The following is a 15917-nucleotide window of genomic DNA, read 5'->3' as shown; positions in this document are numbered from 1 at the left end:
GACTTTCAGAAACCTACAAAAATCGTATTATTAAAATCAACTTTGATCACAGGAATTAATAGCATCTCATAATATATTTTAAATTGTAATGATATTTCACAATTTTTACTGTATTTTGTGATCAAAAAAAATGAGCAGAAGAGACTTTCAGAAACAAAAATCGTATTATTATTTAAATTCAGCTTTGATCACATGAATAAATCGCACTTTACTATATATTCACATAGAGAACAGATGATTTACACTGGAATAATATTTCACTATTTTTACTGTATTTTTGATCAAATAAAATGAGCAGAAGTTTCTTTCAGAAACATAAAAATATCATATTATTGTTTAAATTCAGCTTTGATCACAGGAATTAATTGCATCTCACAAAATATTTGAAATTGTAATGATATTTCACAATTTTTACTGTATTTTTGATCAAATAAATGAGCAGAAGAGACTTCCAGAAACATAAAAAAATGTATTATTGTTTAAATTCAGCTTTGATCACAGGAAAAAATTGCATCTCACAATATATTTAAAATTGTAATGATATTTCAAAATTTTTACTGTATTTTGTGATCAAAAAAAATGAGCAGAAGAGACTTTCAGAAACAAAAATCGTATTATTATTTAAATTCAGCTTTGATCACATGAATAAATCGCACTTTACTATATATTCACATAGAGAACAGATGATTTACACTGGAATAATATTTCACTATTTTTACTGTATTTTTGATCAAATAAATGAGCAAAAGAGACTTTCAGAAACCTACAAAAATCGTATTATTAAAATCAACTTTGATCACAGGAATTAATAGCATCTCATAATATATTTTAAATTGTAATGATATTTCACAATTTTTACTGTATTTTTGATCAAATAAATGAGCAGAAGAGACTTCCAGAAACATAAAAAACTTATTATTGTTTAAATTCAGCTTTGATCACATGAATAAATCGCACTTTACTATATATTCACATAGAGAACAGATGATTTACACTGGAATAATATTTCACTATTTTTACTGTATTTTTGATCAAATAAAATGAGCAGAAGTTTCTTTCAGAAACATAAAAATATCATATTATTGTTTAAATTCAGCTTTGATCACAGGAATTAATTGCATCTCACAAAATATTTTAAATTGTAATGATATTTCACAATTTTTACTGTATTTTTGATCAAATAAATGAGCAGAAGAGACTTCCAGAAACATAAAAAAATGTATTATTGTTTAAATTCAGCTTTGATCACAGGAAAAAATTGCATCTCACAATATATTTAAAATTGTAATGATATTTCACAATTTTTACTGTATTTTGTGATCAAATAAATGAGCAGAAGAGACTTTCCGAAACAAAAAAAATCATATTATTGTTTAAATTCAGCTTTGATCACATGAATAAATCGCACTTTACTATATATTCACATAGAGAACAGATGGTTTACACTGGAATAATATTTCACTATTTTTACTGTATTTTTGATCAAATAGATGAGCAGAAGAGGCTTTCAGAAACATAAAAAAAACGTATTATTGTTTAAATTCAGCTTTGATCACAGGAATAAATTGCATCTCACAATATATTTTAAATTGTAATGATATTTCACAATTTTTACTGTATTTTTCATCACATGCAACAATGAAAACAGCACTTGATTTGCGGTTTTATTATCTGATGCAGTGATGTTCGTGCAGTTTAACCTTGTCTCGAGTGTCCAGGTGTGTTTTTGGGGTCACTGTTTGGCTTTGATATATTTTCGGCCGCGGTTGTCTCAGATTTCCCATGATGCCCGGCTCACACCTGGATAAGCTGAATGCAGGGTTAGGGGTTTGTGCACTAACTCTAGAGTCCTCCTGTCCGTGTTGTGTTTTTTAGAAGCCAGCCTTCCCGGAGAAGACATTGTTGATGACAATAAGAGCTGCCATTGTGAGTTTGTCCCGCAGGATTTAACGCCGGGACTAAAAGTTACCATCAGGGCTGTGTGGTAAGCAAAGATGAGACAGGCAGCATCACTCAGAGGGACTTTAATGCTCCATCAGACGTGTAATATTATTGATAATACTAGAGCAGTCTGCATCACATAATATTACCTACTCATAAACTCAGGCTTTCCTGAATGTAAGTGACAACACTTGCTACATTCAGTCTTTTGAGTCCTTCGTTACATCCACACTTTCATTGCTCAGATCATACCAGTGACGCTTATGCATGAGATATTTTCAATATTGAAGGTCAGTATCCAAACAGCAAAAATATATAGCAGTGTCTTGAACTCGGTTCAAGACTAAACCTCACCAAAACCAGATGTTCAGGTCATATTTTACTGCAAAATCTGCTTTAATTAGCTATTTATTTATTTACTAATCTGTTTAGTTCAATTTTATTTAGCTGACTTGAACTAAAAAAAATTTTTTTTTTAGAATAAAACGATTTAGGCTAGACATATTAAAATAAAAATGAACAAGCTTATTAAATTTTTTATTAAAACAGGAATATAAAGAAATATAAACATTTAATTTATTAGTAAAAACTATTATATCGAACACCAGAGAAACATTTATCATTTTTATTTAGTTTAACCTGATGAATTAAAATATTTAAATGAAATAAACATTAATAAAAAAATATATATATATATATATATATATATATATATATATATATATATATATATATATATATATATATATATATATATATATATATATATATATATATATATATATATATATATATATATATATATATATATATATTCAAAATTGTTCCAAAATTAAAATGGAATTAAAAATTAAATTCTACATATTAACAAAAATTATTATATATTGAAAACCAAGGTCATTTCTCATTTTTATTTAATTGAACCCAAACTGAAATAACTAAAACTAAATTAAAATGAATAAAAATATAGACATTTAAAATAAATAATAAAAAAATTACAAAACACATATTAAAACTTACAAATATAAATGAAAACAGGAAATATAAAAATGCAAACTAATTCAAAATATCAGTGAAAAGTGTACAGAAAACAAACCAAACTCACTTGTTTACTTTATCTTGATTAATTAAAATAACTAAAGCTAAAAAAAAAAAAAAATGAATCAATAAAAAACGATTGACATTTTTAAAAATGATAATAAAAATGGCAAAACACAACAAAAATTAATAAAAATTTAAACTAAAACGGGAAACAAAAATAAAAGCTAATTCAAAATATTAACAAAAACTATAATATTGAAAATATAAGTGAAAACTATCATATTGAAAATTAAGCCAAACTCATTTTATTTACTTTAACTTGATGAACTAAAATAACTAAAAATAAAAATTTATAAAACAAAACTAAATAAAAGAATTAAAATGGCAAAACACACAACAAAATTATTAAAACTTTAGCTAAAATTAAACTGGAAACATAAAAATAACAACTAAATCCAAATATTAACAAAATATTGAAAACCATGGCAACATTTCTCATTTTAATTTGAGCTAAAAAAAAAAAAATTAAACATAGAGATATATTTTTTAATATTAGTATAGACAATTAGTATAGTATAGACATTATATAAGACAGAAATGTTTATATTAGTTCACAATAGTGAAAACTATAGTGATACTAAAATAACCCTGCATGGGTCCTGGAAATAGGACAGCTAAATGTGTGTTAGTTTTTGTGGTGAAATATGACCGTGGACAGGCTCTCAGTGTGTGTTATCAGTGATAATGTGTGTGAACTCTCTGTCCCGCAGCATCATGAGGTTCATGGTGTCCAAACGCAAGTTTAAGGAAAGTTTGCGGCCGTATGATGTGATGGATGTCATCGAGCAATATTCAGCCGGACACCTGGACATGCTGGCACGCATTAAAAACCTGCAGTCCAGGCAAGAGCAGATCCACACACACACACAGACACACACACACACAGTCGACTGGTGTCTCTGTTCCTGTGTTTGCATGGCTGACTTTACCAAACGTCTCACTGTTTTCATATCTGTCCGAGGATGAACAAACACTTCACTTCAGCCGCATAATGTGTGTGTTTGACAAGCATTACCTACATTAAACCTTAAAAAACAACACTTCTCAGTGCACTCACGTATTTAGGGAAATCATGAATTAATGTGGTTATGATTTCACACATGTAAATATATTCCTGCTTTTATATTCTGAAAACATTAATGGCATACTTTCACCACATGTTGTTCGCTGATATCAGGGAGCGTTTATGGTATAATAATCTTCATGAAGTATGTCTGGAATATATTGTCTGGGCTTGTTGTTGTTGGTTTGTGTTTCTCCCCGTCTCACGTCCTGACGTTTGCGCCGTCATTCTGCATTGTGCTGTCCTCTACTCTATTTGCTTTGCCAGGTTAGATATGATATTGGGTCCTCCGGGTCCCAGCACCCCTCGCCAAAAGAAGTGTTCAACCCAAGGAACCAAAGAGTCGCCCCAGTTGTCTTCTAGGTTAGGACGCCCCAGACTGCATCTCCCGGGCCTGCGTTAGAGACGAGTGAAGAAACCTGCTTCTGTTTCAGACTACATGGCTAGTAGAGACTGAGCACAAACGCCACTCGTGGAGGAAAAGGCTCTATCTGGCGACTAAAGAGCAAAAACGCTTCCAAATAAGGAGAAACGTCTTAAATTATTCCATTGTTGGAGGAGATATTTGTTTTTGTAAATGACCTACAAGTTCGATTAAATTTGAGGAAAATACTTTGTATTTTTTTTTTAAGTATGAAAGAAGAGCAAAACCGTAAACTTGGTTAAAGGGATAGTTCACCCAAAAATGAGAATGTGATGTTTATCAGCCGTTGCTCGTATAATGCATGTCAATGGGGTGTATTTCTATGAGACTAAAAAAAACACACAGACATAAGAATCCATATTAAACCCTGCTGCTCATGACGACACACTGATGTCTTAAGACACGAAACGATCGCTTTCTGCCAGAAACACAACAGTATTTGTTATTTTTTACCTCATATCAGACGAATCTCATCTAGTGTTCCCGACAGCATTACTTCTGTTGAGTTAGGTCAAAATCTTGGTGCGATCATAGATGTATTGTATATCATTTAATCATTTTTTTTATCATTTAGCAGACGCTTTTATCCAAAGCGACTTACAAAAAAGGGGAGAGCAATAGAAGCAACGAAACAAACAAGGCCAACAACCTGTAAGAGCTGTAAGAAGTCTCAGTTAATTAAGCCTAGTACACAAACACATTTTTTTTGGACAAATAAACAAAATTTAAATAGTATATATCTATATAGGATGCAGTATATATCACACATATATAAAGCGATCGTTTCGTGTCGGCTCTGCAGCACATTTTGCATTTTTTTGAGAATTAGGAATATCTGAATTTAAAAGAGCGCCCTACCCACATACTTTGGAGTAAATTTATAAAAATGGTCTCATTTTACAGAAAAAACTCTAAATTTTAACACAGTGGTGTAATATTGCATATATTATATTGTATCTGTTCACAATCTTATGATAAACATAGATACAAAATAAATATTTTGATTTATTTTTAATTAATTTGTTTTTTAAAAATCCATTTTTTTTAAAAATTATTTTGGGATCCAAGCTTTTTGGAAGTTTCTGTTGATTCTATAATTTGGCACTAAACAGGGGGGAAAATAATTTTCTTGATATCTCCTTGCAAATAAAAGTTATTGAGATTTATCTGACCAAAGTGTCTAATAACTCCTACTCATCTCCATTGACATCAACTGGCCACTAGGAAATCGAAAAGAAGGCTCCGCCTCTTCAACTTTGTAAAAGGAGATCTCGGGCTCTGATTGGTCTAGAATCCTGATCCACATGTCTATAAAGAGCTGAGATTCTCAGCTTTCCTGTCGCATGATGCAATATGTGATGACATCCTCAAAAATCATGGCTAACAACGACAATCAAAACTAGCAATAATAAGAGTATTTGTCTGCATCACATGCTTTGATCTGGACATCGGTGACATGTTACAGTGTCATTTGGCCATACTTGCTCACAGACATGTAAAAATAGTCTCATTTTGAAGCAAACAACCGAAGGAACAAGCTGATATAGGGTTTGAGGCTAGTAGCTTTACAACGAGTTTGTGATCCGAACAGGAATATGACTCATGTGTTTGCTTGTTCAAAGGAGTCATTTCCATCTTTGTGATTCTTTTGATAATAAATTTACTGTAAATTATTGGATCGGTGAAATTAACTGCTCAGCGATATTCCTGAGGCCGATAGCTTTCATTTGATATATGACTTGTCTATTTTAGGTGTGTTTGTGTGATAAAAATAAGAAATTTTATATTATTTTCATGATTTTCTCAAGGGGTGGTCGTTGCGGGGGGGTCGAATTCAGACCGTATTATTTTCTTCTATGTAATATAAATGCAGAAGTTATTGGGTTATTAAGAAAGCTGAGGTTCTAATCTTTCAAATGATACCATTTATGTCTAGTTTTGTGGTGCACGAGTTATAGATTCTTAAAAAAGATTATGATGATGCAATTTTGGACCCACCGGTGGGTCCAAGAGGGGGTGCAGAGCTGAAGTGGTTAAGACATCAATGTGTCTCCACGAGCCTCAGGGTTTAATATGGATTCGTATGTCTGTGTGTTTTTTTACTCTCATAGAAATACACCCATGCATTGACATGCATTATACAAGCAACAGCTGAGTTAAAAATCTTTATTTGTGTTCTGCTGAAGAACAAACACACCTACATCTCGGACGCCCTGGGGGTCAGCAGATAAACATCACAGGCTCATTTTTGGGTGACTTAACCTTTTAAAGAGGCTGTATGTAGACTTCAGAAATGCTTGCGACACCGGTGGCCGTTGAGTGAACTGCAATATTAAAAATGGTGCTTTGGTTGAATCCAGCTTGTCCCGTAGATGGTCCGCTTGCGCGCTTTAATCTCGTGCACGAGCAGATCCGTTTCCTCTTTGGAGAAGCGTTCAGTCTCTCCTCATGTAAATAGTGAGTCGGCTCATGGCGCAAGCACAACTGGCTTTTAAAGGGAAAGGGAGATGAGACTCTGATTGGTTTATTGCACGTTACGCCCAAAACACACCCATAACTCATTAAGAGAAAAGGCACAATCCTTTTGGACCACAATGCAAAACATTTCTTACTTAGTATTTTTGTCTTGTTTCTAGTCTAAATATCAAAAAATTCTTACATTAAGAAACATTTACTAGACAAATAAAAAAATAAAATTTTAAGTTTTTGCTTAAAATAAGCTAAATAATCTACCAGTGGGGTAAGCAAAATAATGTTGTTTTAGGATTATTTTTCTTACCCCACTGGCAGATTATTTAGCTTATTTTAAGCAAAAACTCTCATTTTGAGTTATTTTTCCCCAAAACAAGACAATTACTTTTGCTTGTCTAGTAAATACTTCTTGTTTAAAGAACTTTAAGATGTTTGGTCTAGAAATTCTAGCATTTTTTTGCAGTGCATGAGCCTGAGCACCGACCGTTTTTCCCGTTGTTAAACTAGCAGCATTCGGACACGCTCTAAGAGCTCCTGTGCTGTGAGCTCCAGACCATGATCAGATCGGGAAAATAGTGCCCTAATTTACACATAAATAGTGCCCTTATATACACATTATATAGTGTATATAATGAAGTTTAATTACAAGCTGTTCACACATTGGCAATAAAAAAGCAATTATTACATGATCATTCTTACATATAGCCCCTTTAAGGTGTTTATCTGACAGTTAATCACAAAAAAAGGATGAATGCAGCTACAGAATTTATTTTACTGTTAAAAAAATGTATAGAAAAACAAAAAGCTCACAGAAAAAAGCATGCATAATCAGTTATTGATATTTCATTGTTTTTGCATCTGTTCATAATATCTTTACGTGACAACCTGGCAAAAATTGGCATTGTGTTATCATCACAAATCGATTTCAACCACAACTATGCAATATGCTTAAATCTTTAGCAAAATTTGAATCAAATGTCAATTCTCCAGACCGGACATCACTTTTGGCCACGACCGTACGAGCTGCTTAATCATAGAATTTTATTAAAATTAAAAAATGATTGAAAACTAATTCCACAACCATGATGAAACCCTGAAAGGTTCAGTGTATTGAGTGCCTGACGAGCCTTTTCTTCTAAGAGTGTCTGCCTAAACAATCTAGTCTATTAGAGTTTAAAGGGCCTGACGCTCCAGGCATCCTCTGATAATCAACTCTTAATCGACTTCTGAGACACTTGGTTGAGAGAAAAGCAGAGGAAGCACATGTCACGTTTCGGTGAGTTACTAGTCATGTAGCTGAACTAAAACTGGTTGAGCTAGTTTGCCTGCACCGCTGCTTGGAAATGAAGAGTTACGGCAGCAAGAAGCAGCAAATGGAGATGCACATGTCCAAATGGTTCTTTCCTTTCATTTTAGCATCGCTGTTTCTGCTTATGCATGTCGGCATGGCGTTATTTCAGGCATGCCACATGATGTAGTTCTTCATACGGTATATCAGCAGGGCATGCTTGATTCCCAGCGTTCTGCTGAGCACATGCAAAGGTTTTTTAAGGGACTATTTGGAGCAATTTGGATGTGATTCAATAGTTCTAATGCTTTGATGAAAACCGTAGGTGTCTCAGATAAGACGCACCCCTGCTAGTGTAGCACATCATCTGAAACTTTGGATAATGTGTCAAATTGATCCTCACAGTTGCATTTATAAACTAAAGATGACAGGCGATGTGATTTCACGTTGGCACATTGTTCAAAAATGGCAAATATCAACAGAAAACGTCCGTCTGGAGGGCCTGACTCTTTCTGTCCAATCATCTCTGTCTATCTGTGTGTGGACACACCCACTCATTATCATATCCCTCCCTCTGCATGCATTCATTTACATCCCACAATGCTTTGTGCTTTAAGATACGAACACATGGTTTATTGTGATATCAATGTTGTTATTATTATAAAACCTTGGGTAACTTATAATGTGATTAATGAAGATGTAATGGAAATAGATGCTCATTTGATGCATTTTGTAGCAAAACTCAATAAATCAAATTAGTTGCACAATTGATGAATATCAAAAAAGGATGTGTTTGTCCATGTATAATGAATCGCGGGTTTCCCCTAAAACAGATGTTTGCAGGAGAGACTCGTGAATTATCCAGATGTTTCTCTCTTTGATTGGTTGTTAGAGTGGATCAGATTGTTGGTCGAGGCGTTCCGATAGCAGACAAGGACCGTCCTAAAGGAACCACAGACGGAGAACTGCCCGAGGATCCCAGCATGATGGGACGACTTGGGAAAGTGGAGAAACAGGTAAATCTGCCATAATGGGTTCATCAGTAGAAGAGAGATTATTCAGCTAAAGGCACAATATGTAAGATTTTTGGATTCAAATATCCAAAAATTACTAGAACAGTATTATATATATATATATATATATATATATATATATATATATATATATATATATATATATATATATATATATATATATTGTAGTCACATTATCCCAAATGTTTCCAAGATTATTTAAATCCAGAGAAATAAGCGATTTTAACCAAGACATGGACCGTCTATCAATGACATCCTACTCGTTACCCTCGATGACTTTATTGTGAGCATTTGATTGGACAAAAATAGCATTTTCACCTGTGAATATTCATATGAGTCTGCTAAGTTTTAGTCATCTTTTCATGACTTGTAGACATGAACTAAAGGAGACTAAACTCAATTTTGTTTCAAATTGTCTTTAAAGGTTTAAAATATCTTTTAATAATGTTCAGTAATGTTTTAATGTTCAAATACCATGCCATGTAAAAGCAAATTTTGCATAATAGGTCCTATTATGCAAAATTCACTCTTACATGGTTTTTGAACATAAATGTGTGTCACCAGTGTGTGTACTCAAGCACCGTATAATGTTAAAAATCCACCCACTCCTATTTAAAAAAAAATCATAAGCAGAGTCTTAGAACAAGCCGTTTGCAGATTATATGCCAGGGGTTGGTAAGGAAGTTTGACATTGGGCCAAAAAAAATTGCCACTAGATGGCGGGCCAGAACATAGTCATTTAAAGGGTTATTTGACCGCTTTTTCATATTAAACTATGTTATTCCCTTTACTAAGACGAGTTGATTCATACCTCTCTCGTCTCAGTGCGCGCACTTAATCTCTCTGACGCGCAGTGACGATCTGATAGCATTTAGCTTAGCCCACTAAGCCCAGTTCATTCACTATGGTACCAAACAGAGATCAAGTTAGAAGCAACCAAACACCTCCACGCTTTCCCTATTTAAATACAGTTACACGAATAGTTGAACGATCAAGTATGGTAAAAAGGAGAACTATAATGTATGGCGGAATAGCACTTCTGAGAGTACTTCGACTCTGCGCAGTAAAATGTCCCGGCTGAAAAATCTTCCCTCACATCTCATTTCTGTCCCCCCCAAAATATTCCCAGAACAACACAGGGGGACCTAGTGAATGACCTGCAGAAAGCTGGGACCGAAGTAGCAAAGGCTACCATCAGTAACACACTACGCCACCAGGGACTCAAATCCTGCAGTGCCAGACGTGTCCCGCTGCTTACACCAGTACATGTCTGGGCCTGTCTGAAGTTTGCTAGAGAGCATTTGGATGATCCAGAAGAGGATTGGGAGAATGTCATATGGTCGGATGAAACCAAAACAGAACTTTTTGGTAAAAACTCAACTTTTCGTGTTTGGAGGAGAAAGAATGGTGTGTTGCACCATACCTACTGTGAAGCATGGGGGTGGAAACATCATGCTTTGGGGCTGTTTTTCTGCAAAGGGACCAGGACGACTGATCCGTGTAAAGGAAAGAATAAATGGGGCCATGTATCGTGAGATTTTGAGTAAAAACCTCCTTCCATTAGCAAGGGCATTGAAGATGAAACGTGGCTGGGTCTTTCAGCATGAAAATTATCCCAAACACACCGCCCGGGCAACAAAGGAGTGGCTTTGTAAGAAACATTTCAAGGTCCTGGCATCTCCAGATCTCAACCCCATAGAAAATCTTTGGAGGGAGTTTAAAATCCATGTTGCCAACGACAACAAAACATCACTGCTCTAGAGATTTGCATGGAGCAATGGGCCAAACTACCAGCAACAGTGTGTAAAAACCTTGTAGCGACTTACAGAAAACATCTGACCTCTGTCATTGCCAACAAAGGGTATATAACAAAGATTGAGATGAACTTTTGTTATTGACCAAATACTTATTTTCCACCATAATTTGCAAATAAGTTCTTTAAAAATCAGACAATGTGATTTTCTGGATTTTTTTTCTCATTCTGTCTCTCATTGTTGAAGTGTATCTATGATAAAAAAATTATAGGCCTCTCTCATCTTTTTAAGTGGCAGAACTTCCACAATTAGGGGCTGACTAAATACTTTTTTGCCCCACTCTACATGCACCAAAACAGCAGTTTTTCCTTCCACTCAAAAATGGCCATTTACAACATGTTATAATAAATCATCTGAAACTTCACAACAGAGTCCTGCACAGGTCCATTTTTGGAGACTTGCCCCCGACCGTACCCGCAAAGTTCAGCACCAGATCCGACCCGTGACCCGTGAAAATATCAAAATTAAATCCGCCCAGACCCGTTAATATTTGGCCCGTTACCCGATCCGTGTTTGTGATAAATCACACACACTAAAATCATTCCAATTAAAATGGTTAGGGTTAGGGTTAGGAAAAAATTTATAATTTTTTTTTATTTTTTTATCGTGCACCTCTCTCAACATCACAACAGTGTCATAAATGGGCTAATGAAACAGGCTAAAGTGCCTTTAAAGACTCGTTGTCAACGATTTCACATACTCAACTCACCAACTTTACTTTTACTTCATCCATATACTCCTGCAACGCTCACTCCATCTGGGCTACGAGAGGCATCAACAAAAGTTGCACTGTTGCAGTAGTAGTGACGTGATGGGTCAAATGGGGGACACTAAAATTATGATCTAAGTTATTCAACTTATTATACAAATAAAATGTATGAATTAGGTCTTATTTAATTCTATAAACTATAATACTGATCTGCCAACATTGCTATATGATAAATCAAAATAAGCTGATAACATCACTGTTTTCTCCAGTACGACTGTACAGCCAAATCTAATTTTGTCGCAATATTATCCTGTTTGACACTGTGAAGCTGCTTTGACACAATCGTGATTGTAAAAGCGCTATATAAATAAAGTTGATTGAAAGTTGATTGAAATGTCATATCGTTGTCGCGTATGTGTAATGGTCATTTAGACATAGAAATATTGCACATATTTTTCATCCGCGCTACTACCCGCCCACAAGGAGTTAATTATCCGCTCACATCCCCGCCCGTGAATTTTAGGAATGTCACAATCCACCCGTTTTAGCCACTTTTATGCGGGTACCCGACCCGTTGCAGGACTCTACTTCACACACACGTTCTGGAGACACCTGAGGCTTATATTACAATCCTGTAAAAAGGGGCATAACACATCCCCTTTAATTTAACCAAGTGTCTCTATTTTACTAAGCATAAAATAATGATAAGATAAAATAAGCAACAGATATTCTTATTTATATCCTTGTGTAATCGACGCACCATCCTGAATAATCCCGTCTCTTGTGTGATACACAGAAATTGTAAATATTCCGATCTAATATGATTTCTGACCTGTAGGGTTTCAGAATAATAATCATACACGGTGTGTTAATAGGCCAGAGGAGAACTGAGTCTGGTTTCTCCCAAGGTTTATTTTTCTCCATCATGCCCTGATGGAGTTTGGGTTCCTTTGGTCGCCTTTGGCTTAAATGGCTACGTTTGGGACACTAAAATTATGATCTAAGTTATTCAACTAAATATATAAATAAAATTAACTAATTGGGTCTTATTTAATTCTATAAACTATAATACTGGTCTGCCAACATTGTCTCTCTATGATAAATTAAAATAAGCTGATAACATCACTGTTTTCTCCAGAACGACTGTACAGCCAAATCTAATTATGTTGCAGTATTGTCCTGTTTAACTCTGTGAAGCTGCTTTGAAACAATCGACATTGTAAAAGCACTATATAAATAAAGTTGATAATTTCAACTTCAATAACACTTCAATATTTTTATGTACACAGAAAAACACAGATTTATTCTGTTTTATAGCCGCCTCAGAGCTAGTTTTTTATCTGTTTTCTTCTTTGCGACTATATTAGTATTGCTTCTGCTTGTGTTTGATGAGCTCTTCCTATTCTTCAGGTGATGTCAATGGAGAGGAAACTGGATTTCCTGGTGAACATCTACATCCAGCGTATGGGCATCCCACAGTCCGAGACGGATGCCTACTTCGCCTCTAAAGAGCCTGACCCGGCGCCGCCGTACCACAGTCCGGTGGAGCACATGGAGAAGAGTGGCTCCATCACCAAAATCATCCGATCTAACAGCTCAGCTGGCCAGAAGAACTTTGACCCGCCGCCCTCCACCTGCGTCAATCACCACTGCCCACCCTCCACATCCTGGCATCCACAAACCCTCCCCGAACCCGCCCAGGGCACGTCTCCAATGGGTGACCCCTCGCTAGTGCGCATCCCTCCACCTCCAGCCCACGAGCGTTCGTCCGCCGGCCACAACGGAGGTTCTCGTCCTCATCATTCTCGCGGAAATGTGGGCGAAGATGGACGACCGTTGGCTCTTTCGCACCATCAGGCCGGAGCTGAAAGCGACACGTCCATATCCATCCCTTCGGTGGACCATGAGGAACTCGAACGCTCCTTCAGCGGCTTCAGCATCTCGCAGTCCAAAGAAAACCTGGACTTTCTCAACAACGCCTACTTCAGCGGCGTGTCTCGCTGCGCTAAAGTAAGGCCTTACATCGCGGAGGGCGAGTCGGATACGGACTCCGATCTGTGCGCCCCGTCGCCACAAGATGGTGCCTACGGAGACAGAGGCTGGTCCGGGCCAAAGTGAAACTACGAGGGACCAGCGAAGTGCACGCTAGACTGCATTTGTGGCACCTGCGTGTTTAAAAAGCAGTGTTTCTCTAACAAGCACAGCTCCACGAGCCGAAGAAAGGAAAGGTGGAGACCGTTTGCGGAAACCCAGCAATGACTTCTGGGAGCCAAGCACTTGCTTATCCATCAGGTTACCGTAAGGATGGATGGGAGACGCCGGAACGGTCGTTATCGTTTCATATGTGGTGCATTTTCATCTTTAAGAACATTTTCTCTTATGGATTCGCACATTATCAGTGTTTGCATCGATTTAGTTAAAGGGATCGTTCACCCAAAACAAAACGAATGATTATTTACTCACTTTTGTGTCGCTTCAAACTGTATGATTTATTTGCAACAAAAAATACAAACATCTGTCAAGCTCAAAAATAAGTGTGCATGAACCCTCATCCTTCCCTCGTGGGTCAAAATGGCCCAAATCCCTAAAATTATTGTCAAAAAAAAAATTGTCCAGATAGCTTTTCATTTCATTTTGATAATATTTCTTCTTTTTATGCTTTTTTATGTTCTTTTTTTTTTCTTTCTATAAATTACTGTTGATTTTTTCCAATAAATAATAATTAAACCATATTATTTAAACTTAAATTCAAAATATTTGTTTTAATGCGTAGCCCTTTTAATTCAGTGGATTAATAATATTATTACATGATATTTCATGACACTTGCCATTAGATGGCCTTATAGCTCTATAAATGGAGCAAATGAGTTGTCCCGCTGGGTCCTAAAGTCAGTTCTCATTAGAATGCATTCACACACACATTTTTCATTTTTGGGTAAAGTTTTAGCATTTTTAGGTTTTTCTCTGTGTACTGAAGCATTCCATTCATTCCTACGGGGGTCAGATTGACCTGCGAGGAAAGGGTTAATTACCTTTTTTTTAAAGTTCAACTACAAAACTCCTCGAATACAGTCAAGATTGTGTGTATTCATGGTTAAAATGCGACAAAAGTCCTAAGGTCTTGGACCACTCCCATGAACGCTCAATAATAAAACAATTTTTTTTAAAGAGTTTTGGGTCAAAATGACCCGAGGGAAGGATGAGGGTAAATGCATTTAGCAGGTGCTTTTATCTAAAGGGACTTGCATTGCATTGAAGGTCTACATTGTATAAATTCATATGGGAATCAAACCCATTCCTTGGGATTGCTAGTGTTTGAGCTACAGGAATTATTTGTTTTTTAAAATGTTGTTTATTTCACTCGTGCACTGTATTTCAAGCCTTCTGAAGGTATAGTTGCTAGTGGCTGATAAACGACATGTGGGCGAGGGATTGAGAGAACTGAGATTTCGGATGAACGATCCCTTTAAAAAGTGTCGTCCATGTTCGCTTGTGAATGTACTTCACGACAGCTTGTGAATTTCAAAACGACTTTAAACCAGGTCACTTGATGTCAATCACAATATTCCCTAAATTAATACCATGGTTAGGAAATTCACTTCAAGTACATCAGAAATATAAAATATCACTCTCTCTCTCTCTCAAGTTTACATTTTTTTTAAAACAACCTGGACTAATAATTTGCATGTTGATAAATTAGGAATATTTAGAAAGAATGTATATTTAAAGTTAATTTTAAAGCCTATTTTTTGCTAATATTTTTTTTCTTTTCCTAAAGATACTAAACCTTCCAAAGCAATTTCTAAAAAACTGTACATAAACTATTTCTGTAACCATTTATTCTGTATCCGTAACATTTGCTTCACAATCATTCAGCATATATATATATATATAAACATCTCACATGTTCTAACTTGGTTAGTTCTGTAAAAAAAATTGTTTCAACTTAAAAAGTAAGTATTTGTCCTGCATTACTAATTGAAGTTGTACTAACTTGGATATTTCAGTTGACTACACTTAAAATTGAAAAAGGCAGCACAAACACTTACTTTTGTAAGTTGATATATATAT

The 15917-nt window shown here is 35.4% G+C and overlaps 1 protein-coding gene across 3 annotated transcripts in view; it reads left to right on the top strand.

The window, feature by feature from the left end:
- LOC137093820 (potassium voltage-gated channel subfamily KQT member 2) overlaps nucleotides 1–14495 on the top strand; it is an 84361-nt gene extending 69866 nt beyond the window's left edge. For 2 of the 3 annotated variants that reach the window (XM_067458740.1, XM_067458739.1), the window contains 4 exons: nucleotides 1876–1984; nucleotides 3753–3884; nucleotides 9182–9305; nucleotides 13257–14495. In XM_067458740.1, coding sequence (XP_067314841.1) covers nucleotides 1876–1984; nucleotides 3753–3884; nucleotides 9182–9305; nucleotides 13257–13964 — 1073 coding nt within the window. In that variant the 3' untranslated portion in view covers nucleotides 13965–14495. Of the gene's footprint in view, nucleotides 1–1875; nucleotides 1985–3752; nucleotides 3885–4372; nucleotides 4469–9181; nucleotides 9306–13256 lie in introns of all 3 variants that reach the window. The other variant, XM_067458741.1, reaches the window with a different exon arrangement.
- The last annotated feature ends 1422 nt before the right edge of the window (nucleotides 14496–15917 follow it).

This window comes from Pseudorasbora parva, chromosome 12, assembly GCF_024679245.1.
Source record: "Pseudorasbora parva isolate DD20220531a chromosome 12, ASM2467924v1, whole genome shotgun sequence".
NCBI classification, from domain to species: Eukaryota; Metazoa; Chordata; class Actinopteri; order Cypriniformes; family Gobionidae; genus Pseudorasbora; species Pseudorasbora parva.
The sequence above is the reverse complement of the archived record's forward strand: the minus strand, read 5'-3'. Positions and strand labels throughout refer to the sequence as shown.